Source organism: Tachysurus vachellii, chromosome 15, assembly GCF_030014155.1.
Source record: "Tachysurus vachellii isolate PV-2020 chromosome 15, HZAU_Pvac_v1, whole genome shotgun sequence".
NCBI classification, from domain to species: domain Eukaryota; kingdom Metazoa; phylum Chordata; class Actinopteri; order Siluriformes; family Bagridae; genus Tachysurus; species Tachysurus vachellii.
Genome location: NC_083474.1, coordinates 5,466,873 through 5,494,698, shown reverse-complemented (window position 1 = coordinate 5,494,698; position 27,826 = coordinate 5,466,873). Strand labels below are relative to the sequence as shown.

General features: G+C 42.3%; 1 protein-coding gene across 4 annotated transcripts; it reads right to left on the bottom strand.

Annotated features, from left to right (window-relative positions):
- Nucleotides 1–8,185: 8,185 nt before the first annotated feature.
- On the bottom strand, nucleotides 8,186–26,444 carry flot2b (flotillin 2b). Of its 4 annotated transcripts, none has more exons than XM_060887609.1 (11): nucleotides 26,235–26,444; nucleotides 24,878–24,959; nucleotides 20,064–20,154; nucleotides 18,406–18,529; nucleotides 18,185–18,303; nucleotides 17,591–17,704; nucleotides 17,373–17,492; nucleotides 15,866–16,080; nucleotides 15,565–15,748; nucleotides 14,253–14,402; nucleotides 8,186–9,911 (listed from the first exon to the last, which is right to left on the bottom strand). In XM_060887609.1, the coding sequence occupies exons 1-11, from the start codon at nucleotides 26,281–26,283 to the stop codon at nucleotides 9,873–9,875; spliced, it is 1,287 nt and encodes a 428-aa protein (XP_060743592.1). In that variant the 5' UTR covers nucleotides 26,284–26,444; the 3' UTR covers nucleotides 8,186–9,872. The 4 variants fall into 4 exon arrangements, with proteins under 4 accessions (XP_060743592.1, XP_060743595.1, XP_060743594.1 ...); XM_060887612.1 differs by lacking the exon at nucleotides 26,235–26,444 and adding an exon at nucleotides 20,918–21,229 and having other exon boundaries at nucleotides 24,878–24,917; XM_060887611.1 differs by lacking the exons at nucleotides 24,878–24,959; nucleotides 26,235–26,444 and adding exons at nucleotides 20,918–21,229; nucleotides 23,114–23,232.
- Between the last annotated feature and the right edge of the window lie 1,382 nt (nucleotides 26,445–27,826).

Below are 27,826 nucleotides of genomic sequence, written 5' to 3'. Positions count from 1 at the left end.
GAGCTCTGCGCAAACCTCTGCTGATGTTAAGGTACTCAGTGGCAGGTAGTTGGGTGCAAGTAATGCGCTGGGCAATTTTGACTACCCATTGCACGGCTTTATGTTCACACACAGTGGAGCCATACAGTGATGGAGTTGGTCAGGATGCTCTCAATAATGCAGCGGTAGAAACTTGTTAAAATCCCTGGGGACAGATGAGCTTTGCTAAGACTCCTCAAAAAGTACAGGCATTGTTGTGCCTTCCTAACCAGAGCTGAAGTGTTCTGGTGCCAGGACAGATCCTCAGAGATGTGAACTCCCAAGAACTTAAAGCTGGAGGCCCGTTCTACCTCAGTTCCATTCATGAACCATGCACAGTTTAATTTCAGTAAAAACGTTAGTAAATTTTAAGATAAGGTCTAATATATATGTGGCCGGCCCGAGACTCAAACCCCCAACCTTAGGGTTAGGAGTCAAACTCTCTAACCATTAGGCCACGACTTCCCCAATCTGCAGTCTTGATGAAGATGTTGGAGTTATGCAAAAGATCACAGTTGTGGGTAAACAGGGAGTAGAGTAGTGGGCTCAGAACACAGCCCTTGGGAGGCCAGTGTTCAGAATGAGGGTTGAGGTTACCTGTTTGAACAACCTAACAGATTGAGATCTGTTGGTGAGAAAGTCCAGAATCCATCTGCAAATGGAGATGCAGATACCCAGGTCACTGAGCTTAGTGATTAGTACAGTGAGGAGGACTGTGTTGAGCGCAGAGCTAAAGTCAATGAACAGCATTCTGATGGTGTTGTTTTTATTCAGGTGGGTGAGGGCTGAATGAAGAGCCGTGGAAACTTCATCCTCTGTCGACCTATTCGGGTGATAGGGAAACTGGTGTGGATTCAGTGTAGGTGGTAGGCCTGTAGTGAGGTGATTCAGAACCAGTTTCTCAAAGCTCTTCATAACAATAGGGGTGAGTGCAACTGGGTGAAAGTCATTCAGGCATTCGGCAGCTGAGTGCTTAGGCACTGGTATGATGGTTGCAGTCTTCAGGCAGGAACCGTCGCTTGGACTAGTGACAGGTTGAAAATGTCAGTGAAAACATGTATTAGTTGTCCAGCGCTTGCTCTGTGAACACGTCCCGGTATGCCATCCGGACCAGCTTCTTTGCGTGCATCCACTTTGCTAAACGCTGAATAGACATCCGTTGTTGGGAGTGAAAGTGAACTGTGAGCAGTAGAAGAGTCAGCGGTTGAGGTGAAATGTCCTACGCCTGGATTGAAATGAGCAAAAAAATGACTGAGTTTGTCCGGTAGGAAGCCAATGCTGGTTGGTTGAGATCAAAGTGTTAGTTTGTAGTCTGTGATGGTCTGGATGCCTTTCCACATCCATCTGGGGTCAGAGTTGTGGAAGTGCTATTCTATGTGGATTTTGTATGTATGTTAGGCTCTCCTGATGCCTCTTTTCAGGTTGGACCTGGCTCTGTTGTAGTCCTCTGTGTTGCCAGATTTAAAATCAGCATCTTTTGCTTTCAACAGGAGACAGACTTCCACGGCTTATGATTAGGAAAGCATTTCATGTGTTTGACGGTAGTGACATTGTCAATGCACATGTTGATATGGTCCAAAACAGATAATGTGTAAATGTCCATATATGTGTGAGAGTCCAATGTGGCCTGTGAGGCAAACATGTTCCAGTCAGTATCCTGTAGAGAAGAAATGGCTCCCTCTGGCCATACCTTTACTGTCCTCACAGCTGATTCCCGAAATCTTTGGGTAAAAATTGCTGTTGTAATTATTTCTCTGCCTAAGAAGTCTTCTCGATCTAGGTGAACTAACTAAGATCCAGCGGCTTTATTTCAGCTGTTACGAATCTTCCAGGACTGTCTGGTCGTCGTATATAGCTGGACATCCGTCTGATTTATAGGAGGGTTCTGGTAGTGATTTAATTATGCATGATGCAAATGTTTAATTGTTTAAGCAGAATCATCAGCAGTGAACATGTTCGACAGCATCGATGTAGACCGGTCTTATCCAAACAGCCGGTCTAAAACCAGAAGCTTCCAGTTTACAGATTCAAACATTATTTTTGTCTTTTTGCCTTTCCAGGTACTCACCTTAGAAGGAATTCATATAGACTGAAATCTGGGCACTGAACATTTATTTCATTTGAACACACATGCAAAAGAACCATGCACAGTTTAATTTCAGTAAAAACATTAGTAAATTTTAAGATAAGGTCTAATATATACGTGGCTGGCCCGAGACTCAAACCCCCAACCTTAGGATTAGGAGTCAAACTCTCTAACCATTAGGCCACAACTGCCCCAAGCTGTAGTCTTGATGAAGATGTTGGAGTTATGCAAAAGAGCACAGTTGTGGGTAAACAGGGAGTAGAGTAGTGGGCTCAGAACACAGCCCTGTGGGATGCCAGTGTTCAGAATGAGGGTTGAGGTTACTTGTTTGAACAACCTAACAGATTGAGATCTGTTGGTGAGAAAGTCCAGAATCCATCTGCAAGTGGGGGTGCAGATACCCAGGTCACTGAGCTTAGTGATTAGTCAATTTTGGAGGACTGTGTTGAACGCAGAGCTAAAGTCGATGAACAGCATTCTGATGTAGGTGTTTTGGTAGTACAGATCTCAGGTTGGAATGGTTGAAATCTCCAGCAACGATAAAAGCTCTTTCGGGATGTGCAGACTGCTGTTTGCTGATAGCTGCCTGAAGTTCCTCCATAGCTAGTTTAGCATTAGCTTCCGGAGGAATGTTCACTGCAGTCAGAATTCTCTGAGAATTCTCTCGGTATATAAAAGGGTCTGCACTTAATCATCAAATACTCTAAATGAACATGATTTGAGCACCAGGATTTGTTAACATAAATGCACAGACCTCCACCGCTGTGCTTAAAAGAATCCACTGCCATTCTGTCTGCCCGCTCAATGGCACTGATGGGAATGTTGTCATTGAGCCATGTTTCCGCAAAAATCATGACAATACATTCCTTATTCTGCTTATATGATGTTATCCGGATCAGTAGTTCATCCATTGGACAGATGTATGATAAATCCTTTTGAGATTGAATTGAATTCACTCACTCACTCTCATTTTCTACCGCTTATCCAAACTACCTCGGGTCACGGGGAGCCTGTGCCTATCTCAGTCGTCATCGGGCATCAAGGCAGGATACACCCTGGACGGAGTGCCAACCCATCGCAGGGCACACATACTCTCATTCACTCACACACACACACACTACGGACAATTTTCCAGAGATGCCAATCAACCTAACATGCATGTCTTTGGACCAGGGGAGGAAACCGGAGTACCCGGAGGAAACCCCCGAGGCACGGGGAGAACATGCAAACTCCACACACACAAGGCGAAGTCCACAGCCGAACAGGGGGGCCGAGCGACATCCACAGCCGAACAGGAGGGCCGAGCGACGTCCACAGCCGAACAGGAGGGCCGAGCGACGTCCACAGCCGAACAGGACGGCCGAGCGACGTCCACAGCCGAACAGGAGGGCCGAGCGACGTCCACAGCCGAACAGGAGGGCCGAGCGACGTCCACAGCCGAACAGGACAGCCGAGCGACGTCCACAGCCGAACAGGAGGACTGAGCGCAACCCCCGACGCACCATGGCCAGACCCACCTCTCAGAAACCAGGAAAGGGGAGGGAGGGCGGGGAAAAAACAATCCTCCACAGAACAGAAAAAAATCAACAGAAAAAATCCAAGGGGCAAACCACGGGCCTGCAACACCCCCCACCGGACAGGTGCGGGGCGATGTCACAGGCCACCGAAAAAACAAAACAAAACTCGGGCTGGTGACATGGCCCGCAACCAGGAAGTGAGGCGGCACCCCCCGCGGAGAAACCGGAAGATGCGGACCGATGTCACCAAAACCGCGAAGTCCAGGGAAAAAAAATCCAATAAGAAAAAAAAAATGCTCCCAATATCGGCCGGTCCAGGCTGCAGCTGTCCTGCTGGGTCCTGGTCTGGCGGAATCCTTCTGTCAAGAACGCGGGATAAAAACGGACCCAAACGCAGGACAGCTTAACAGAAACAGGATTTATTAACTTAAAAAAAAACACGAAACAGGACAAAGACAACAGCAGACAACAGAGGATTCCGCGCTGCACAAGGCAACACGGCTCAATTAAATAATACATTAATAAATAATAAAATAATTAACAGACATGAGGGACAGGTGTGCAGAGGCAGGGAGGAAAAGACAAGGGCAGGTTCAGACACGTGAACACCGAACATAAACAAAAAGGCACATGGCCAAAGTCCGGGCAGAGTCCTGACATAAATAGGAAAACAGAATGTGTGTGGGGACTTCGAAGGACACCTGCGTTCAAGGTAAGACCAACTTTGATAGTTATGTTGGCTTTGTAGAAGCCAACATAACTATCAAAGTTGGTCTTACCTTGAACGCAGGTGTCCTTCAAAGTCCTCTCGGTCTTCTAACAAAGGCTCCTCTCCAAGGTCTTCTACTTAATCTATTGTTTGAATCTTTAAGTGAAGGAGGCAGACTTTTACCTTTTTGTCTTTTCAGGATCCTCACAATGGGAGGCCTTGTTTTTATTAAAAGTAGTGTAATACAGATAGGTGTGTGTAATATATGTAAAATAAAAAGAAAAAATTACAAAGAAAATCTTCCTTCAAATAATCAAACAGCACTAGAATAAGTAAAAGGTATTAAGGTGCAAAGATTATAACAAACCAAGAAACACTCTCCAAGTGTAAACTTGCGTTTGTTCCATGATGCACCTAAAGTATAATATGCACTAAGGCTGTCTACAATAGAATGCACACACAATGTGATTCAATGCAGGCTTTTATACTTTTTTACAGTGGCCAGTTAGATTTGGCTGTCAGGTTTGGTTGGCTTCGTGCCTTTTAGACGGCTACCATCTTATTTCATAAACACTTCTCCGTTTCCCAAACATATCTCGCCAGCGACTCCATGTGTGCTACTAATGTCTTTTTCCTCTATTCTCAAGGTTAACATTTCTATATATGGTCATACTTCCTGCGACTTCTCAGGCTGGAATTTGACAGCGAGCTATAAAACACTACACGTACAGATTACTCCCCGCGAATACACAGAAAGCTTCATTTCAACAGCAGGCCTTGAAACACTTTGTGTGCAGATACTCCCTGGTGGTAATTTATAAGCATTCACGACAAGAAAGTTTACAGTAAAATCTTCTTCTTCTTCTTTCGTCTTTTCCCTTCAGGGGTCGCCACAGCGAATCATCTCTCTCCACCTAACCCTATCTTCTGCATCCTCAACACTTTCACCCACTAGCTTCAAATCCTCATTAATTACATCCATATACCTCCTCTTTGGCCTTCCTCTTTGCCTCCTGCCTGGCAGCTCCATGTCCAACATTCTCCTACCAATATACTCACTCTCCCTCCTCTGAACATGTCCAAACCATCTTAATCTGGCCTCCCTAACTTTGTCCCCCAGACGTCCAACATGAGCTGTCCCTCTGATGTACTCGTTCCTAATCCTGTCCAATCTTGTCACTCCCAAAGAGAACCTCAACATCTTCAGCTCGGCTACCTCAAGCTCTGACTCCTGTCTCTTCTTCAGTGACACTGTCTCTAAACCATACATGTCCTGTACACCTTTCCCTTGATTCTTGCTGATATTTTCCTATCACACAGAACTCCTGACACCTTTCTCCACCCACTCCAAAATGCCTGCATTCGCTTCTTTACTTCTTTCCCACTCTCTCCATTACTCTGGACTGTTGACCCCAAGTACTTAAACTCCTGTACCTTCTTCACCTCTTCACCCTGTAACCTTACTGGTCCACTTCCCTCCCTTTTATTCACACACATGTACTCAGTCTTACTACGACTGACTTTCATTCCTCTTCTCTCCAGCACAAACCTCCACCTCTCCAGGTTTTCCTCCACCTGCTCCCTGCTCTCACTACAGATCACAATGTCATCTCACAATGTGACCTCCTCTGACAACTGGTCCATCACTATAGCAAACAGGAAGGGGCTCAGAGCCGATCCCTGATGCAGTCCCACCTCCACTGTGAACTCCTCTGTCTGACCTACAGCACACCTCACCACTGTCCTGCTCCTCTCATACATGTCCTGCACCACTCTGACATACTTCTCTGCTACTCCTGACTTCCTCATACAGTACCACAGCTCTTCTCTTGGCACCCTGTCATACGCTTTCTCTAAGTCTACAAACACACAGTGCAACTCCCTCTGACCATCCCTATACTTCTCCATCAACATTCTCAGAGCAAAAATTGCATCTGTTGTGCTCAGTACAAGTTTACAGTAAAATAAAGAATATTAATCTAATCAACTCTATTACATGAGAATACATGATTATAAGAAAAAAGAAAAGCATTTCGGAATTTTCTTGAACATTCTGAAAATAAAACATCATAACACATAATGCATTATAGTCTTCTTTTCTTTTGGAATCTTCTTCCAGCTGTCTAGGTACAGCGTCTGATCCCTCGGTGTCGTCTTCTAAACACTCATATTCAAATCTTTCAACTCTTCAACCAATTCTTCAACTTTTTGTATTTTTACATCAATCTTTCTTTGTTTATTCACCTTACGTTTCACTTTTCTTTCCCTATTTCTCCGTCTCTTTGTATTATCTATGTCCGCCTGTCTACTGACGGATAAGTTGATAATTGGTTGTGGTGTACCTTTTATATTTATTATTATTTATTTGCTGAGAACCAGTATTAAGAAAACCAGTATCAGGTATGTAGAGTCCTGTAACTCCATTCCGTACATGCCAGTGTCTGATAACATCTCGTGCATGCCACTGGCTCTCAACAACAGTCAGCTGAAACCAAGGAGTTGTGAAGAAAATCCTACTGAAAACAGCTGATCTTTAGTTAGAGTAAATCCAAATCATTATAATAGATGGTTGGTTGCACTACAGTTAACTGCAGTTAATGATTAATATCATTTTTTTGTTTCTATTCCTATCTTATACGTTGTAATTTTATACCGAGTGCAAAAAATTATGAGATGATATTTTTTGGGTTTTATATTATTTCTAGCATTTTTTAAAATACTTTTTACATCTGTTATACTTCACTTCCTTTCCACCTATTTAAAAAGCATGAACACACAAATATACTATATAAGGCAGTAAACCAGACGAAGGATTTGTTGCATAATGATTATGTAAGACTATCTGACCCATCTAAGGCAAAGATATCTGTGATGTGTTTTCCTAAGAATCAGATACTAAACTACACTGCGCAAAAGAACAATGATACCGCAATGTCAACGTATCATTCCACACATCCAAGAGAGTCCTGATTGCAAAAATAAACAGGAAACGATCACAATGGAGCCACGCAGGCTAATTAAAGCAGATAATCAGAAGCTGACACGGCTGCAGAAAACAAGATTTAAAAAAACATAGTCTTAAAATAGGTTCAATGAGACCGACACAGCCATTCAATCTCCTTGCTGCAATTCAGGAGATAAAAGCAGATTGTTTTAGGAAATGACGTGGTTCCCGAAATCTTTGGGTTAAAATTGCTGTCGTGGCCTAATGGTTAGAGAGTCTGACTCCTAACCCGAAGGTTGTGGATTCAAGTCTCGGGCCGGCCATGACTGAGGTGCCCTTGAGCAAGTCACCGACCCCCCCAACTGCTCCCCGGGCACTGCAGCATAAATGGCTGCCCACTGCTCCGGATGTGTGTTCACGGTGTGTGTGTTCACTGCTGTGTGTGTGTGCACTTTGGATGGGTTAAATGCAGAGAACGAATTCTGAGTATGGGTCACCACACTGAGTATATGTCACGTCACTTTTTTTTTTATTTTTCCTCTGCCTAAGAAGTCTTCTCGATCTAGGTGAACTAAGATCCAGCGGCTTTATTTCAGCTGTTACGAATCGTCCAGGACTAATAGCTGGATATCCGTCTGATTTATAGGAGGGTTTTGGTAGTGATTTAATTATGCATGATGCAAATGTTTAATTGTTTAAGCAGAATCATCAGCAGTGAACATTTTTGACAGCGCCGATGTAGACCGGTCTTATCCAAACAGCCGCAGTATCGAATACACCAAGGAACTGTTATGTTTATTTCTCTGCGATTTCTAAAACCAGAAGCTTCCAGTTTACAGATTCGAACATTATTTTTGTCTTTTTGCCTTTCCAGGTACTCACCTTAGAAGGAATTCATATAGACTGAAATCTGAGCACTGAACATTTATTTCATTTGAACACACATGCAAAAGAACCATGCACAGTTTAATTTCAGTAAAAACATTGGTACATTTTAAGATTAAGGTCTAATATAGAACACACAAAACATTTGAAGCTCTGAAGAAATAGAAGTTCTGAAAGCATGACGATACATTTCAGAAATTAATGCCATGCAAACTACATATCATCTTAAAATAATGTATGGATCTATAATGTTATGGCTTTAACAGTCCTGATTATAAAGAAGAGACCAGAGCTCAATATAGAACAGAATAGTAACATAAGTCTGCCTTGAAACCTATGCAGAAAATCTTCACTTGAATTTAAGAGCAGGCTTAAACTCTGACCTGGTTAAGCAAATATTCTGTGAAGAAGAAAAAAAAAAAAAAAAAAGTAATTGCCACAAATGTATAATGTTTGTGTGTGGTTTTGGTTTTCAGTTTCATATAAACGAATCGACTAAAAAGAAATGACAGATTTCTTGGCTTCGTTGTCTGTAGTCAGCATCAGTTTATAAGAAAAAATAAAACAACAAGGATATAACGGTTACTGCCGCTCACAACACAACTGAGCGTGGCACATATACACAATACACACCAACAAATTCTAACAGAAGAAATGGACAGGAACTTTCACAGTGACAGATCACATAAACCGTGTAGAAACTTCTATGAATATACATACGACGTGACACGGGACGTTAATGCAAGACAAAAATGATGTTAAAAAAACGAACAGCGGCAGCTCTGAAGGTTGTCCGTTTAAACATCGGCCGCTACAGGAGAGGTCTTCAACCCTCAACTGCTCAGTGTTAGATCTGGAATGTCGTGTAAAATGGATGGATTAAAAATGATTCATTCTGTCTAATGTAAATATAGTAGTGCTTCTGATAGGTCACACAGATGGGCATCCTGGGACTTGGGACCTAGAATCAGACCAGCGATATTAGACTCTGCCATCCTTCACCATCCCTGATCACTGCATTTCCACACAGAGAAAACCTCTAGATCCACAACCCTTTTAGCCCCTGGACAATTCCCTTCCAAAGCTAATAATAAGGTATTTTCCCCAAAGCACATCACAGTTAAATTATCATCGATTCATTCACTAATAAAATGCAAACATTTAAACTTTAATTATCCAGCTAACGATATATGAAGGAGGGAAGTATAAAGAAGTAGCACTTGGTTGATTGCATCCAAGAGTACAGAAGTTGTCTTAAAACAGTACTCTGTAGACTTTGTGGCAATTTTTGTATTTCCTGAATAACTGACCTCTAAAACATCAGCAGCTGTACTGCAGGCAGATAAACGTATAATAAAAATGACCTATGAAAAATAAATAAATAAATAAATACTAAAAATACTATATGACATGGGTTTAACATGCACATAAAATACAATGCTACAATGAAAAACCTGTGTATCATTAACTCTCAACATGTACTGTAGTGTACCAGATCAGTCACAAATAAATATACTGAGAACATATAAACATGAAGAGGAAATGAGGAGCAGCAGTACATGCAAATATTCTGGTCCTATAAAACATTAAGGCACCAGAGGCATCGAAAATCAGTTCTGAACTTCATTATTTTAACGTTTAAGTGTTCCGAAGGCATTCATAGTGAGTGCATAAATCATATTAAAAGGAAGAGGTCGAGAACTCCGTCACGTCTCAGGCTTGAGCGTTGGTCATCTTCTGCAGCAGAGGGATCTGGAGAAAAAGGGAACGAGATCGAATTAATGTTGAAATTTTGGCATGTTATTATTAGTCATGAAATGTGGGATAAAAGGAACATTTTCAGCAAAAAAAAAAAAAAAAAGCAAGTTGTGTGATAATTCATTCATTCATTCATTCATCTTCTACCGCTTATCCGAACTACCTCGGGTCACGGGGAGCCTGTACCTATCTCAGGCGTCATTGGGCATCAAGGCAGGATACACCCTGGACGGAGTGCCAACCCATCGCAGGGCACACACACACACTCTCTTTCTCTCACGCACTTACACACTAAGTGCGGACAATTTTCCAGAGATGCCAATCAACCTACCATGCATGTCTTTGGACCGGAGGAGGAAACCGGAGTACCCGGAGGAAACCCCCGAGGCACGGGGAGAACATGCAAACTCCACACACACAAGGCGGAGGCGGGAATCGAACCCCGACCCTGGAGGTGTGAGGAGAACGTGTTAACCACTAAGCCACCGTGCCCCGTGTGATAATTCAATCAACATCTAAAAATTAGTGGCTGACATTTTTTCGGGATTCCTGCAGGTCACAGGAATCCGTCACTGGAACGGGACAGGAAAAAATGTCAGTGGGAGTGGGCGGGACCGGGAATACACAAATATACCTTTGATATAAATAAAAATATAATCTGTTTGCTTTGGTATGGCTGGTTAAATGAATGACGTGCTCCACACCCATGACAGTTGGTGACAGTGATGTATGCCAACCACAAATAATATGAAAGAAGGCGTCTTCCCCATGCACTCTCTAGAAGCCACGAAAATTAAAAATGGAGTCGGACCCGAAACTCATACTGCAACGACTACTCTGGGGAAAAAAATGACACTGTCGGGATCACTTCTAGAGGCTGACATTTTTTTGGGATTCCCGCGGGTCACGGGAGTGGGAGGGAATGGGAGTCATTCTTCTGGGATTGGGAGGGGATGGGATTTTCCCCAGTATTTTTTTGTGGGATTGGGATGGGACGGGATTTTTTTTGGGAGTGGGACGGGAGAGGTTTGGTAATCCACTCCCGTGTCACCCTCTATTACAAATAGATTGAAGTCGCTATAGAAGATTCAATTAAAACAGCCACTCAGGTCTGGGCCTTGTATCCATGAGCCAAGGCTCGCATTTTATTGTGCATTGTAATGATAGGTATCAGTGCTTGATGTTGTAAGAGATTTGCTAAATTAAATTAGAACATGGCTTGAGAAATCTTACACATACTGTACAACAAATGTCATAAAATTGATGATATAACGTGTTATTACTCATTCACTAAAGTCATCATTAATGAATTTGGCTCATTTAGCTAGTTAGGTGTGTGGCATTTATGCTGAAAAACTACTGCTTAAAAATAACTCACAGATTTTGTTAATGTTTGCTTATTCGTTTATTCATTCGAATATCAATCTATCTTCTGGGTCCAGGATTTATACCTGACGTGGCACAGGAATACACGTCAGATAGGATTCGAACCCAGTGCAAGACATCGTTCACACCGGGGGATCATTTAAGAGTGTTGTCAATCAATATGTTTTCCTCAACCCACATGGACCCAGACAGAAACACGTGAGACTCCATAGAGACACAAACGACACACGTTTACCTCACAGTTCTCATGGCAGCCTGTTTCTCACTGATCGTGCTGCTTCTTTATTCGGTTCCATTCGGTTTTAACAATGGACTCGATCGTCTTAAAGCAGCTGTCCGGAAATATCCGAATGTTGTCAAAATAAAAATGACAAAGTTTAATATTTAAATTTAGATTTATCCCTAATGAGAAAGCCAGAGGAAACAGTGGTGAGGAAAAAGTTCCTGAGACACATAGAAATGATGAAGAAACCTTGAGAGGAACCAGACTCAAAAGGAAACCCATCCTCATCTGGGTGACACCAGAGAGTGCAATTATAAATAATGTCCTTAAAACAACTGTATACAATCCATCAACTGTATTTAATAACTGTTTTCTTTCTCTGAATGAGAGAAATCGTCGTCTATCACAGATTAGCACGGGTGTCTGGTTATATCTTCCAATCACTCAGTACTACTAACATTAAAGGTGGGGTCTCCGTTGTTTGAAAGCCAATGTTGACATTTGAAATCACCAAAACAAACACGCCCCTAACCCAAACGGGTCCCACCCCTGTATTGATAGCTCCGCCCACACATACATACGTAACCCAGGCAACTAATGGAAAGAAAAGTGTCTTTATCATAGCTGAAGTGAAGAACGATACGATTGCAGATAAACAAACAAGCAAAAATGACACACAAGCATAATCATGTAAAGGACGACATATATTAGTTCTGTGTAACAAAACAAAACCAACGTTACTCACCTATCGAGAAGGAAAAAAGCGCCTCGGCGTCTTAAGTAAAGTTGGCCGCATATTCACAGATTGGAGTTTCCTGAGTCAATAACTCCTGAGCTAAACGCTGTTACTACACAAATAACACCTCTTTTCTATCGTAGTAATGTAGAGACGCAGCTACAACCCAATTTTCCTAAAAATCCTCGTTGGTGGACAAAATACATAAGTCTCTATGTGCAGACGACTGGGATAGTGATGCGCGGGTCGTCTCATAACCCGCGGGTCCCGCGGGTGAACCGCGAGTCGGGTTGGGGCGGGTAAAAAAAATTGTCACTTTACTGCGGGGCAGGTTGGGGCGGGTCATTAAAAGCAAAATCTAAAAAAAATATTTTGGAATATATATTTTTATATTTTATGTGATTCTTTGATAAGGTTACAATACGTAGGCCTACGTAGCAACGTAACTTGCGTGATGACCCCAAATCTTTGGCTTCGCGTCATGAAAAGCGCCAATCAGCTCCCGCCACAGCCACAACAATAAAGCAGATAATTAAAATGGAAGACGAAGTGTGAGTGAAATTAAGGTCGGGAATTTACAAAATCTGAAGAAAAGAAGGTAAATCTGCAAAAGCTAATGTTTGGGAACGGTTCTCAGAAATTGTTGCAGCAGGAGACAACAGCAGTATCGGCTACGTTAAGTGCAACTCGTGTGAAAAAATATACTAACACGAGAGCCACAAAACGGCCACTTCCAGCATGTCAAGGCATATTTGTGGGGGGGGTCTAAGAAAAAGTAAAGTACCAGCACATGTCAAGTCCGAGGTTACAGCTGTGCTGGCCGGGTGCTCGAGGCTAGGCGAAATAGATTAAATCCGGGTACAGTGGATGCAATTCTTTTTTTGCACAGTGAACGTAAAAACGCTAGCTGAACATTTCCGTGTGTTAAATAAAAGTTCAGTGTTTATGTAGCATAGGCTGTAAACTGTATGCCTATAAAAATCTGATCTAGATTTTGTTTGAGCCTTTTTCTGTTTTAAAATAGGCTACTGTAATTTGTTAGACCTATAGGTGTTTATTTATAGGTCTTCTATAGAGATAATTACAAACGATGCTTTGTAAATGTTGAAAATGTTTATATTTTGGTGTTAATATGACTGTGCTGGTTTCTATGGTGAAATAAAACCTGCTTTCATTTACATTACAATGCGTCTATTTAATGGTCGTGGGTGCGGGGCGGGTTGTAAAAATAAAAACAGTGGCGTGGGGCGGGCTGGGGCGGGCCAATAATTTCATAAAAGCGGGACCCGCGGGTTGGAAAAAAACCCGACCCGCGTATCACTAGACTGGGAGACAGATTCCAAGGGACCGTCTGCAAAGTGCAAAACCCGAAAAGCGAATACAAAAAAACAGTCAATAACTTCACTGTAATACACTGTACTGTCACCAGCTCACACATCACTGATGTCCTGATAGTTATATTAAAACACTTATTTGTGGGAAATGTGTTTTTAATACATACGGCCAACTTTACTTAATATTTAATATGCGGCCAACTTTACTTAAGTCCCTCGGCGTCCCATCGCAGGCCTTCCTGCTCCTTCAGTTCTCTCCGGCGCTGTTAAGCTGATCCTATATTAACACGTCCTACTTCTTGCCTTATCGCAAGTCTTTCTTCGCTTTCTTTCTTTGTTTTTATCCTCCATGTCAATGTTAAAACCGCTTTCTGCTAATGTCACACATGCGCACTGAACACTCTCTCCGCCCACATAGACAAGACACGCCCCTTTCTGCTCATTGGCTACACGTTAGTTTTGTACTTGTCGGCCCGACTCAGTTTTCTGAAGCATTTCTCAAACAACGGAGACCCCACCTTTAAGAGAGATCAAATTTTGTCTTGAATATAATATCAAGATACACTACATGGCTCAAAGTATTGTGGACACCTAAATGACAAGCATTCCAGATTCTGCTGTATCATCATTTAAAGCATAAGTGCATCCATTCTCACCTTGGACAGATCCACCCCTGTAAGTGCGTTGACGGTCACAGGTAGCTCGGCCAGTAGGCGATTCACTTCCCCTGTCACTTTGCTGCCGTCTCCGCTTAGAATAACAATCTCACTGGTTTTGGCTAGAGGTGCAGCGACTTTGCCAGCAATCTGCACACACACACACAGACACACACACACAGACACACACACACAGACAGACACACAGACACACACACACACAGACACAGACACACACACAGACACACAGACAGACAGACACACAGACAGACAGACACACAGACACAGACAGACAGACAGACACACAGACAGACAGAGACACACAGACAGACAGACAGACACACAGACAGACAGACAGACAGACACACAGACAGACAGAGACACACAGACAGACAGACAGACACACAGACAGACAGACAGACACACAGACAGACAGACAGACAGACACACAGACAGACAGAGACACACAGACAGACAGACAGACACACAGACAGACAGACAGACACACAGACAGACAGACAGACAGACAGACACACAGACAGACAGACAGACAGACACACAGACAGACAGAGACACACAGACAGACAGACAGACACACAGACAGACAGACAGACACACAGACAGACAGACACACAGACAGACAGACAGACACACAGACAGACAGACAGACACACAGACAGACACACACACAGACAGACAGACACACACACACACAGACAGACACACACACACACAGACAGACACACACACACACAGACAGACAGACACACACACAGACAGACACACACACACACAGACAGACACACACACAGACAGACAGACACACACACAGACAGACAGACACCCACACAGACAGACAGACACACAGACAGACAGACACACACACAGACAGACAGACAGACACACAGACAGACAGACAGACACACAGACAGACAGACACACACACAGACAGACACACACACAGACAGACACACACACAGACAGACACACACACAGACAGACACACACACAGACAGACACACACACAGACAGACACACACACAGACAGACACACACACAGACAGACACACACACAGACAGACACACACACAGACAGACACACACACAGACAGACACACACACAGACATTCAGCACATTATCACCAAAATTAGAATAAGAAGCATTTCAGGCATTCAGCTCATTCTGAAAGTTTCTATTAAGTACTAAAGTCAGCTGGACAACATGGACCATTTCATCCTACTTATCAGATCCACACAAATCAGAGGATAAAGACTGGAAAAAAAAGCCAAATTCCGAAAAAGGTCAATTTACCTTTGGCAGTGCTTCTAAGACCAGAGCAGTTTGGGCTGCTTCTCCATACTGCTGGTAGGCTTCTGCCTTCAGTTTCATTTTCTCTGCCTCGGCTTTGCCTACCGCCTCGATAGATTTGGCCTCCGCCTCGCCGATCTTCCGGATCTTCTCCGCCTCTGCGTGTGCGATCAACACCTTCTTTACCCTTTAACACAAAAGAAATGCTTCTTGGTCATTTCAAACATTACTTTAACTTTACAGACGACAAAAACAATAAATTGCGGCCAAGAAAAAACTCGCACTGATTTAAAAGTCAACTCACTTCTGGCCCTCAGCCAGCTGTTGCATCTTGTAAGCCTCTGCCTCGGCAGGACGCTTGACCATAGCGATCAGCTCCTTCTCTGTCCTGTCGATCTCTTTCTCCTCGATGGTAATCTGCTTCTTCCTCTGCACCACCTCGATCTCGATCTCCTCCAGACGGATCTTCTGTTGCTCCTTCGCCGCTTGGAGCTCGTACGCCAGCTGAGATTCAGCTTTCTGCTCGGCCCCGAACAGAGGTGGAGATTATGGTCAGCGTACATATGTGAAATACCTGAACTCACTCACTCACTCATTCATCTTCTACCGCTTATCCGGACTACCTCGGGTCACGGGCATCAAGGCAGGATACACCCTGGACGGAGTGCCAACCCATCGCAGGGCACACACACACTCTCATTCACTCACACAATCACACACTACGGACAATTTTCCAGAGATGCCAATGAACCTACCATGCATGTCTTTGGACCGGGGGAGGAAACCAGAGTACCCGGAGGAAACCCCCGAGGCACGGGGAGAACATGCAAACTCTACACACAAGGCGGAGGCGGGAATCGAACCCCCAACCCTGCAGGTGTGAGGCGAACGTGCTAACCACTAAGCCACCGTGACCCCCCACATCAACTCATATTTTTTAAATTAATCTAAATTCTTTCATTCTTCTCAATTCTGATTTGTCATAAGGTGTGGATTTATTTTTCTGTAATAGAAGCTCTAGGCTTAGTGCAGGTTGGTGTGAGGAGGCTCCCCCCGGTGCCGAGCGCTGTGAGCCGAGCTGGAGAGAGAGCACTGCAGCCCGCAGCAATACTGCACGTGATTCTGCATTGTTCTGTTTGTTCATGTCCTCACGTGTGTTTGTTCTGATTCTGTGTCCGGTCACTGGTTGTTTCCTCTTATGTATCATTATTGCTTGCACTTGTATTGAGTACTGCAGTCTGATTAGTTTATTCACTTTGTTATGGGTGAAGTATACACTCAGTTATGCTCAATCTGACTAAACCAAAGCCTGTTGTTTGCTAAATGCTTTCCTGGTTTGTTTGGTTTCTGTTACTTGTCCTGTTGCCTGTTTAACCATTCAGAGTTTGTTTGCTGTCCTTTATTAAAATCATTCACCTGCACATGTATCCCCTCTAAGCCTCTATTCTGACACTGGACCAAACGACAGGAAGGTATTAATGCTTTCCTTCTAATACGCTTTATTTATTAAGACGTTATTATAAGAGACTCGTAGGGCAAATGCTCCACTTTTTTAAAATAGTGTGTTTACCGATATTTAACTTTTTTTTTTTTTTTTTTTTTTACAGTATCATTTAAAATTATAATTTTTTTTTCATTTACTCGTCATTTCCTTTTGTCTAACACTCATCTCCTCATGCTATTAGGCTTATTACATAGTAGACTGCACTATTGTACCTGTTGTCGCAGGCATGTCAGATGTTCCTAGGCTAACTCCTGTTTTTTGTATTTCATGTACCTTTGGTGTATAAACAGCGAGGATTCATCCTGACCTTGGTGTTCACTTCCTGGTTAAACGACGCTTTCTGCAGCTCCAGCTCCCTCTTGGAATCGGCCATTTTGGTGTCGGCTAAGAACTTCACGTCCATCATTTCCCTCTTGCACTCGGCTTCCTGGGCAGGGTAAACAAAAGTGCGTGTTTGATGAAAGCCGTAACCGAACAGAGATGGCGTTCTGTGCTGGAAGTACGACAGGAGAAAAAAGCTCTTACTCTAATGCCGGCGTCTCGTTCTGCCTCGGCTACACCGATGTCTGCGTCCCTCTGCACAGCAGCCGTCTGAGTTTTCCCCAGCGAGCTCAGGTAGTCCATCTTATCGTACACATCCTGCAGGAACACACAGGAACTTACAGTCCACTTCAAACTTTTTTTATTTGCTTAATAATGAATCCATTTTAAACGAAACTATTACTCTGACTATGACTCTGGCTTTACGCCTCTCCGGAGGACAAACAGTCACAACAAATAATATAAGCTACAGTATGATAAGTGATGTATAAAGGATGCATGTTTTCTCCATTCCCATAAGATGACCAAGGCCAGAACCTTTTTTTTTCCGAGATCTAGATCAATGAAACGTTCTGTATGACCTAATGATCGATGTGGTCATGATGACAAATATGTCTTGATGACGCAGCACTGCTTCGACTTCAAGTGATGATTAAATTAGCATCTAAAGTAGACATGACCTTGAGCATGAAACAATAATTCAAGCCATAATCAGGAATAAAAGATAAGAGAAGAAATATTCTGGATGGAGTGACATTTGATGCATTGCCAGATCTTCACTGCAGCTTCGGTTCTTACTTTGATGGTGAAGCTCAGGATCTCGATGCCCATTCGGCCCACGTCAGGTGCTGCGACCTCACGCACCAGCTGGGCAAATTTGTCTCTGTCCTGGTAGATTTGTTCGACTGTTAAAGTGCCTGGAAATGATTACAAACAGCCAAGAAATGATTTGTAATGCCTTCAATAAAATAAGACAATCAGAAAAAAAAATAGCAGTAATTTTAGATTAAATGTTTCACCTAAAATTGAGCGTAAATGCCCTTCCAGGGTTTGCAGGACCACACCCTTGATTTCCATAACAGATTTCCCCAAGAACTGCTCACACGCAATGGCCAGCAGGTCACGGTCCGTCATAACCTTCACCTAATCAAATGGTAAATAGAGGGTAAATATTTATTATACACGTGATGGGAATATAATCCACTGCCATCCAGGCATGAATATTATATAATGACCACACACTCTGCTCAAGGGTCGATTACATTCACCATACCGGCTTCAACATCCAATATGATTCTTTTAATATTTTTTCTGATGAGAAATTCTGCTGTTGAAAAATTATGACTAAAAAAAGACTTGTGTAATAAACAAAGCAAAACAATGTGTCTTTTCAACTGTATGAAACTAAATTGACACACGGTGCTATATTGTAAATAAAACACTACTTTGTACAGACAGACAGACAGACAGATAGGCAGACAAACAGGCAGGCAGCCAGCCAATCAGACAGGCAATTAGACAGACAGACAGACAGACAGACAGACAGGCAGGCATTCAGGCAGCCAATCAGACAGGCAATTAGACGGGCAGACAGACAGACAGACAGACAGGCAGGCATTCAGGCAGCCAATCAGACAGGCAATTAGACAGACAGGCAGACAGACAGACAGACAGGCAGACAGGCAACTAGCCCAGCAGACAGGGAGGCAGACAGGGAATTGGACAGGCAGGCAGGCAGACAGACAGACAGGCAGGCAGGCAGGCAGGCAGGCAGGCAGGAAGCCAATCAGACAGGCAGTTAGACAGGCAGACAGACAGGCAGGCAGGCAGGCAGCCAATCAGACAGGCTGACAGACAGACAGACAGGCAGCCAATCAGACAGGAAATTAGACAGGCAGACAGGCAGACAGACAGACAGGCAGGCAGGCAGGCAGGCAGGAAGCCAATCAGACAGGCAGTTAGACAGGCAGACAGACAGACAGGCAGGCAGGCAGCCAATCAGACAGGCAATTAGACAGACAGACGGCAGGCAGCCAATCAGACAGGCAATCAGACAGACAGGCAGGCAGCCAATCAGACAGGCAGTTAGACAGGCAGACAGACAGACAGGCAGGCAGCCAATCAGACAGGCAGGCAGGCAGACAGCCAATCAGACCGGCAGACAGGGAGGCAGACAGTGAATTGGACAGGCAGACAGGCAGGCAGGCAATGAGACAGGCAGACAAACAGGCAGGCAGACAATTAGACAGGCAATTAGACAGGCAACTAGACAGGCAGACAGACAGGCAATTAGACAGGCAATTAGACAAGCAATTAGACAGGCAGGCAGACAGACCGATAGATTCACAATGGCTTTTCATATTTGAACTAGTTCCCCCGAGTTAATCCTGGCTTGACATTGTTCTTATTTAAATATTTACCTATATATTTAGCTATTACTGGATAAATACAGTGTTGTCTGCTTGAGTAAGAGAAAAAAAAGCACTTATCTGTCATTCTGCACCCAAGCAGGTATTCTTATCTTTCACATCTAATCTTTTTGCACTTTTTAAGCATGAGGCACGTGCTCTATAGACCCTCTCTATCATCCTCATCATTTCACACTGTATACATATGCACATGGTCACATTTCTGCACAGCGGTACATCATGTCACAGTCCATCACGTCTTTGTGTACCTGAGCCACTCCAGTGACCGTAATGGCCACTCCTTCTGCCGTCTCCACACTTTCACACTTGGGTTGTAAAGTCATTATCTCGAGTGTAAGTCTGTGGGGGAAACATCAGTGTTAAAAAAAATCATAAAAGGACAGAGTCATTGGGTATTTAACGCAGGAGTGTGTTATATACGGCGTCCTGTGAAAGAACTACATTTTTTATTCTGCTTTACTACAGCACATGATTGATATTCTACATAATGTAGTAAGACATAAAATGGGTCATTCGTTTTGAAATTAAACATTGTAATCACTGGCAACTCGCTGTGGAGTAAAGAGGAATAAAACATTCAGCATTTGCTTTTTATGAATCATAAAGAAACTTCGATGGTAACAGTGATTATGCCTTATTTCTGCTCTCATCACACACATCACACCATAGTTTGATTATTTTCCTATAACTGCATGGTCACATTATTTATCTGTGTTATTTTCTACAGTCGTTACAGAAAATGGTACATAATTAAGAAAAAGCCAAATCTTGATGGAACTGATGACACTCCTAAAGACGCTCTGATGATAAATAAGTCAGACAGCACTGATATTTTACTGGTATGAACGGAAAAACGTGGTGTGCCAGAAGTCTCTAATGACAGTGATAAATAAAACAAACAACATTTCTGATTAGATTTGATCTAGAATGCTCCAATAACAATTACATTTCCTGCAAAATTTCCCTAAATTCATAGAGATATAATTAAAAGTTTATTTATTTTACATATAATGACAATCGCAATATTAAGTAATATGGATTTTATTCAACAATAAGTATATATTTAATTAGTAGCGGTAGATGTACATAAGGTTGCTATTACCTAGTGGACTGTCGTTAAAACCACCTGCCTAACGTGATTTTTTGTCCCCTTGTCCCAGTATAACAGCTCCGACCCATCAAGGTATGGAGTCCTTGTGGTATCTGGCACCAAGACCTTAGCAGAAGATGCTTTAAGTCCCGCAAGCCGAGAGGTGGGGCTTCCGTGGATCGGACTTTTTTGGTCCGGAACATACCACATGTGAAGATGTGAAGAATTTCACCTTGAACTCAACACCTTGAACTCAAAGTTGAACTCATGTTCCTCAAACTGTTACTGAGCGATTTCTGCAGTGTGGCAGGATGCATTATTTTCCTGAAAGAAGAACATTGGCGTTAGGGAATACTGTTGCCATGAAGAGGGGTACTTGGACTGCAACAAAGTTTAGGTAGGTGTCCAAGAGCAACACAATGCCTCTGCATTCTTCCCATAGAGAGAGAGGGGGAGAGAGAGAGAGAGAGAGAGAGAGAGAGAGAGAGAGAGAGAGCGCGAGAGAGAAAGTGAGAGATAGAGATAGATCTATCCCAAAGGAAATTCTAGCAGTCTCTATCTGATCTTATTGTGGTGAATTCCGGTAGATTCATGTTAGGATCCAGACTGTTTTGCATTAGCTGAGTTTCAGAGAACACTATCTATAAGTCCCGTCACTCCTCACAAGGGCATCCAGCTCATCCAGTTAGTCTTATTGGTGAGATAATTCAATCAACAGAACAGAGGGCTTGTACTTCCATCCCTTAGCCATTAGCCTTGCTTTTACATTCTCTCTAGCTCTGCAGCCTTGTTACTTCCTCCTCAGCTCCTCAAGTATAGGGTGAACAAATCCGGCTTTCCCCGTTGCCTGGAGAGAGCAGTTTCTCTAGTGCATCTTGCCTTCAGGTAAGTGACCCACGTGCACCCGGCTGTCACGGTGATATAAAAGAATCAGACCAGTTCTCCATCCATGGTGCAGTTCTACTCACATGTACAGAGTTCAGCATGGGCATTTTGACTGGTCTGTAGCCATGCAGCCCTATACACAGCAAGATGAGATGAACTGAGTGGCTCCGACACCTTTCTATCATAAGAAAATTAATACAAATACAAACAATTATGTATGACGATCTTTGTCCGTTTATACGAAGGTGTCTGAAGTAACACATCGTGTCACCGAGTCACTGGCTAGAGATTTGGCTTTAAGTGTGGTGTTTTCTCTTGACACTACACAGTAGAGACATTATCCTGGAGTCTGGTGAGCATCTTTATGTTTTCCTGATATGTTGAACTAAAATGTTAAGTGACAGCGTGTAATAAGCGGGAGGTTTGTACGACAGCTTTACGCTGCGCCTTTTGCTTGATTCCGTCGAGTGTTTACACAGATCTCGTTCAGAACGGATCATGTTTCCTCTGAACGCTCTAATTAACTTCCTTGTAAATGCCAGCGTGTGTGCAGTTTAGTGGATGTTGGGTTTCAGGAGGTGTAGCACATGATAGAGTTACAGCAGTGAGCTGCATCACGACACAATGACGCACGTTTACCTAATACAACATTTTGTTTCAAATCGACAGCATTTTGTTCTTTCTCTGAGTGAAAGATGGAGAGAAAAAAAACAAAACACTGGTGACTTCTAGCCTACGTAAACATAAACCCGCCATTATAAATAACAAATTAACAGCAGCTTTAAAGAGACGAATATTAACCTTCTAGTAACCAGGTCATAAACCAACAGTTGATCCTACCAGCATTATGATAAAGGTCATACCTGAATCCAAACAGTCTGACTGCGTGTTATTTCTTTATAACAACACAACTCAGACAATGAAAAGTTCATATAAATGTACTTGTGTCTAAAATTCTCAGGTCTACAGTTGCTACACAGGGACTTACAAGGGACTTCATTCAGCTAGATGGGCTCACCTTGGGTGCCGACAAAAATGCAGCTCTGTGTGTAATCCGTTAAGGCTTGCGGTTGTGTGTGTGTATGTTTACATCAACACGGAATGGTATAAGAACTCTGTGCTTGTTTCTAGTTACTGCTCATCGTTAGTGGAGTTTGTGACTGTTAGATGCAGGCCATTTTATTTACCACAGAAATTCAGGAGTTTACATTCCCTCCAGTGCCAATACTAAAGAGACTCTATGTGAACTCTATGGGGTTATTTGCATGCCATTGCCACCACCCTTCATTTAGCCTTCACCCACCAGACAATAAACTTACTTACGTACGAATGCTGTTCATAGACTTCAGTTCAGCATTCAACACGATCATCCCTCAGCACCTGATTGGGAAGCTGAGCCTGCTGGGACTAAACACCTCCCTCTGCAACTGGATCCTGGACTTCCTGACTAGGAGACCTCAGTCAGTCCGGATCAGGAACAGCATCTCCAGCACCACCACACTGAGCACCCTCAGGCATGCGTGCTCAGCCCACTGCTGTTCACCTTGCTGACTCACGACTGTCTAGCAATGCACAGATCGAATCATATCATTAAGTTTGCCAATGACGCGACCGTGGTGGGTCTCATCGGCAAGAACGACGGGTCAGCATACAGAGAAGAGGTGCGACTGCTAACTGTGAATGTTGATAAAACTAAAAAGAGTTGCTTGTTGACTTCCAGAGAGCACAGAGCATTTGGCAGAGAACTTCACCTGGTCACTCAACACCAGATCCATCACCAAGAAAGCCCAGCAGCGTCTCTACTTCACAGGCAGGCTGAAGAAAGCCCATCTCCCTCACCCATTATGACCATTGAGAGCATTCTGAGCAGCTGCATCACTGTCTGGTTTGGGAACTGCACCATCTCGGATCGCAAGACCCTGCAGCGGATAGTGAGGACAGCTGAGAAGATCATTGGAGTATCTCTTCCCTCTATCACAGACAATTACATCATTACACACATTGTGGATGGACCCCACACACCCCTCACACACACTGTTCTCCCTCCTGCCGTCTGGAAAAAAGGCACCGAAGCATTCTCAATAACTGAACTGAACCGTACCGAGCACAACACACACACAAAACTGTATGGACTGCACTGACCTACACCAAATACACTTCCAATATACATCCAAACTGTACATACTGTTTTGCACAATTCATTACAATACCTCATATAACTGCTGCTATTATATTAAGTTTTCATTCCTATATTTTTGCACATGTACTATAGAATAATACAGTATGTACGCTGCTTTTGTGTTTGCACTGTATTTTGTCTCACACTCTTTACACCAGGCTGCACAGATGCACTTTATGTGGCTCGGACTAACTTAAGTCGCTCTGTTAGCTCTGTCTTTGTTCTATGTAGCACCACAATCCTGGAAAAAACGTTGTTTAATTTCGCTATGTACTGCCTCAGTTATTTATGGTTGAAATGACAATAAAAGCTTCTTGACTTGATTGAATGCTCAATATTAAAAAAGTCATAACAAACAGATTAACAAAAGTTATTGTTTAACAAAATAAAACCGATAATCGTTGATGTTTCTTTGTTAGGACACAGTTCATTAACACTTATGGAAAGAGTCTGTGGTGTCATCACTTTGTAACAGTTTCTGTGATTGCAAATTTTTCCAGCACAGGAAAGCCTTCAGGAACAGAGGAGTTTATGCTTTCCTGGAAATGAAAATGATGTCATACAACATACCCTGTTATTGGGTGTGTTTATTTGTGACTCATTACAGACCTAATTAATTATTGAATGAAAGGATGAAAGCCTTTATTATCGTCACATATACATTACAGCACAGTGGATACTTCACATATCCCAATACTTCAGTGGATACTTCATATATCCCAACTGAGGAGGTTGGGATCGGAGCGCACCTGTGATACAGCGCCCCTGGAGCAGGTAGGGTTAAAGGGCTCAAGGGCACGACAGTGGCAGCTTGGAAGTGCTGGGGCTTGAAATCCTTAACCACTTAAGCCACCACTTACCCCATTAATACAACTACATGATGCTGGATGATTAGATTCGAGACTTACGCTTGTGCATCTGTCAGGAACCACCATGCCCAGGCCCATCCTCCCACCACGTACGTCTTCTGGTCTGAGCCACAACAACCACCTAGAAAACACCAGCCAGTAGCATCAGACACAATGTACTGAAAGGGAGAACCTCCCCTTTTGTGTGGAACATCCTTAAAAAAAAAATAAAAGTCTGATTTATTTACACTACGCACGTTTGTGCCTAGTGTAAATTAATTTTATATTAACATTACTTTTATTCAATTCAATTCATTTTAGATTAGAATTATTTATTTATAAATACGTATATATAATTTGCATGCAATCTAAAATTATTTTTTCTTCTAATAACGCAATTACTGCTTGCTAAACTTAATAATGTATTAATATGATACCAAATAATTTTTTGTATCTATAAAATTCAAGATGACTAACAGGACAGTATTTTTTTTAATCTTCTGCTCTCATTTCTTTTTCTCTAAAAAGGTTGTTTTCCCTTATTTTAGTCTTATTAAAGAAATCTGACTAAAATATTACAAATATAATTGCTATGGATGTTCTTGTTGTCTTTTCAACGATGCACTAATCTGGTTGAGCCGAAAACCTTGAACTTCACATACTGTAGTTTTTGAAGGTGATAAGATCAGTACAGTGATTTTAAAAACACACATAAACTTTGAATTGAAAACACAATCAAATAAATCCAACCCTGTTTGTATTCCAATGCAGTTTGACATCCCAGCTTCAAGGACTTGTGGTAAATTGTGGCAGGGATTTGGTGTAAATGTGTTGTGGCTTCATGTGTGTATTAATTTATTTATTTATCCCTGCATTCATTCATTCATTCATTCATACCATAGATGTAATTCGCTCCTTTTTAACTCTCTCGTGTGTATATTTCTAGCTTTGTGATTATTTTCATTCACAGTACATGTCAGTGATAAGACTTACAAATTATTTTCCAGATCTTTAATTAACCGTTTAACTGGGTTTTTGATTCAGAAACACTGAGGGGTTTAACAGCTAGCAACAAAATATATCTCCTCCAATCTAAACACGAAAACATTGTTATAAATACACACATTTACAAACGCGTTACAAACACATTTATTTATTAGATTCTGTGAGATTTCTAAGTAGCTAGCTAAGTTTTGAGTGTCGAGACTGTTAGCTTAGCTTATCTTAGCTCGCTACTCAGAAATCTCACAGAATAGAATAAATAAACGAATGAATACGCGTTTGTAAATTTGTCTTCTAATAAATATGTATTTATTCCTTTATTAGATTATGTGAGGATTCTAAGTAGCAAGTTAAGTTTGGAGTGTCAAGACGTTTAGCTTAGCTTAGCTTAGCTTAGCATAGCTCGCTAACATACCTGATACAACGAGGGCTTCATTCGGTCCTACAGTCAAGCAGCTGCCCATAATCGCATGTGTTAAAAGCAATAAACACTGCAGATAAATCAAGTGACAGATCAGGATTATGTAACTGTCTCTATTTTTTTTATCGGCGCGATAACAGATTAAATAATTTAATGGAGTTAAAATCCTTCCCCACTGCACGCGCCCCGCCCTGATATGGAAATGTTTACGTTCACAGATTAAATCATAAACACGCCTGGCCACGCCCACTGTATCAGAATCAGCTCAGTGACAACTGACCACGCCCATTCTTGGTGATAAAAAGATGGTCCATACCATCTCTAGCCATGTTTTTTTAAAGGATGGTAAATTAAATTATATATATATTTACTTATTTGTTTGTTTGTTTGTTAATTTATATATATATATATTTTTTTGTTTGTTTGTTTGTTTATTTTTTATTTTATTTTTTTATTTTTTTATTTTTTTTACAAAGATATATTAAAACTACTGATACCTTGCTAGAGGTCTTGGTGAACTCGCTCACACGCTCACACGGTCACTAATTTTTATTAACTGCTTTGTGCTTGTCTGTGTCATGGTGGATCCAGAGCCTATGCCAAGTTCCAGGCATGAGGCAGGAATACACACTGAAACTCTATAGATCGTTCTATGATATTACTCAGATTTGACAAGTAAATCAGAAAATATTATTCACACCGTAAATACACAGAGGGGCATCATAATGGTGCAGGGGGTCGCATCATATTCTCAAGCTCTAGGCTCTAGGGCTTGATTCTGAACTCAAGTTTCTGTCTCTTCTGAGGTTTTCTTCCAAAATCATACTTTTTAAAATACTTTCATACTTCCAAAAAACTTGCCAATAACTGATTAGCTAAACTGTATATGGGTGTGAACGAGTGTATGAATTTGTGTGCATGGTGTCGCATTCAGTGTGTATTCCTGCCTCATGCCTGGAACTTGGCATAGGTTCTGTCTCCAGCACGACACAGACAAGCACCAAGCAGTTACTAAAAGTTAGTGAGTAGTGAGTGACCGTGTGAGCGAATTATACATCTGTATGTAAAAGGAAAGAGAATGTTCAGAATTAATCTTTGGGATTCTCATGTTCTGTTAACAGACCCTATGTAATTTACCATCCTTAAAAAAAAATAAATAAAACGGATATCCAAGACCTCTAGCAAGGTGTCAGTGGTTTTAATATATCTTGGAAAACATTTCAAGGAAAACAAGGTGGAAAACAAGGTGAAGATATAAGTTGGTTAGATAGGTAACCAGTTGACTGGTCATTAGGAAAAGTGCTGGTAATTTTATTTTTATTCCTTTCTACACTTCAGGATAAATGGTTTTAGTCCTGTGGGTTGAAAAGTTAAATAATTAAAGGCCCTGGTGCAGTGATGTCCGTTCTTACATACAACCAACCGGTGTGGGTGCAGGTTATGGTTCCTGTCTAGCAGAAGCCACACCTCATTCCTCATTCCTCATTAATCAGTTGATCTTAGCTTTCAGTAGACCCAGGGGTGACTTCTGCTTGGCTGTGTGTTTTGGTCTATTGTCTTGCTGCATGTTAAAGTTGCTCCCTATC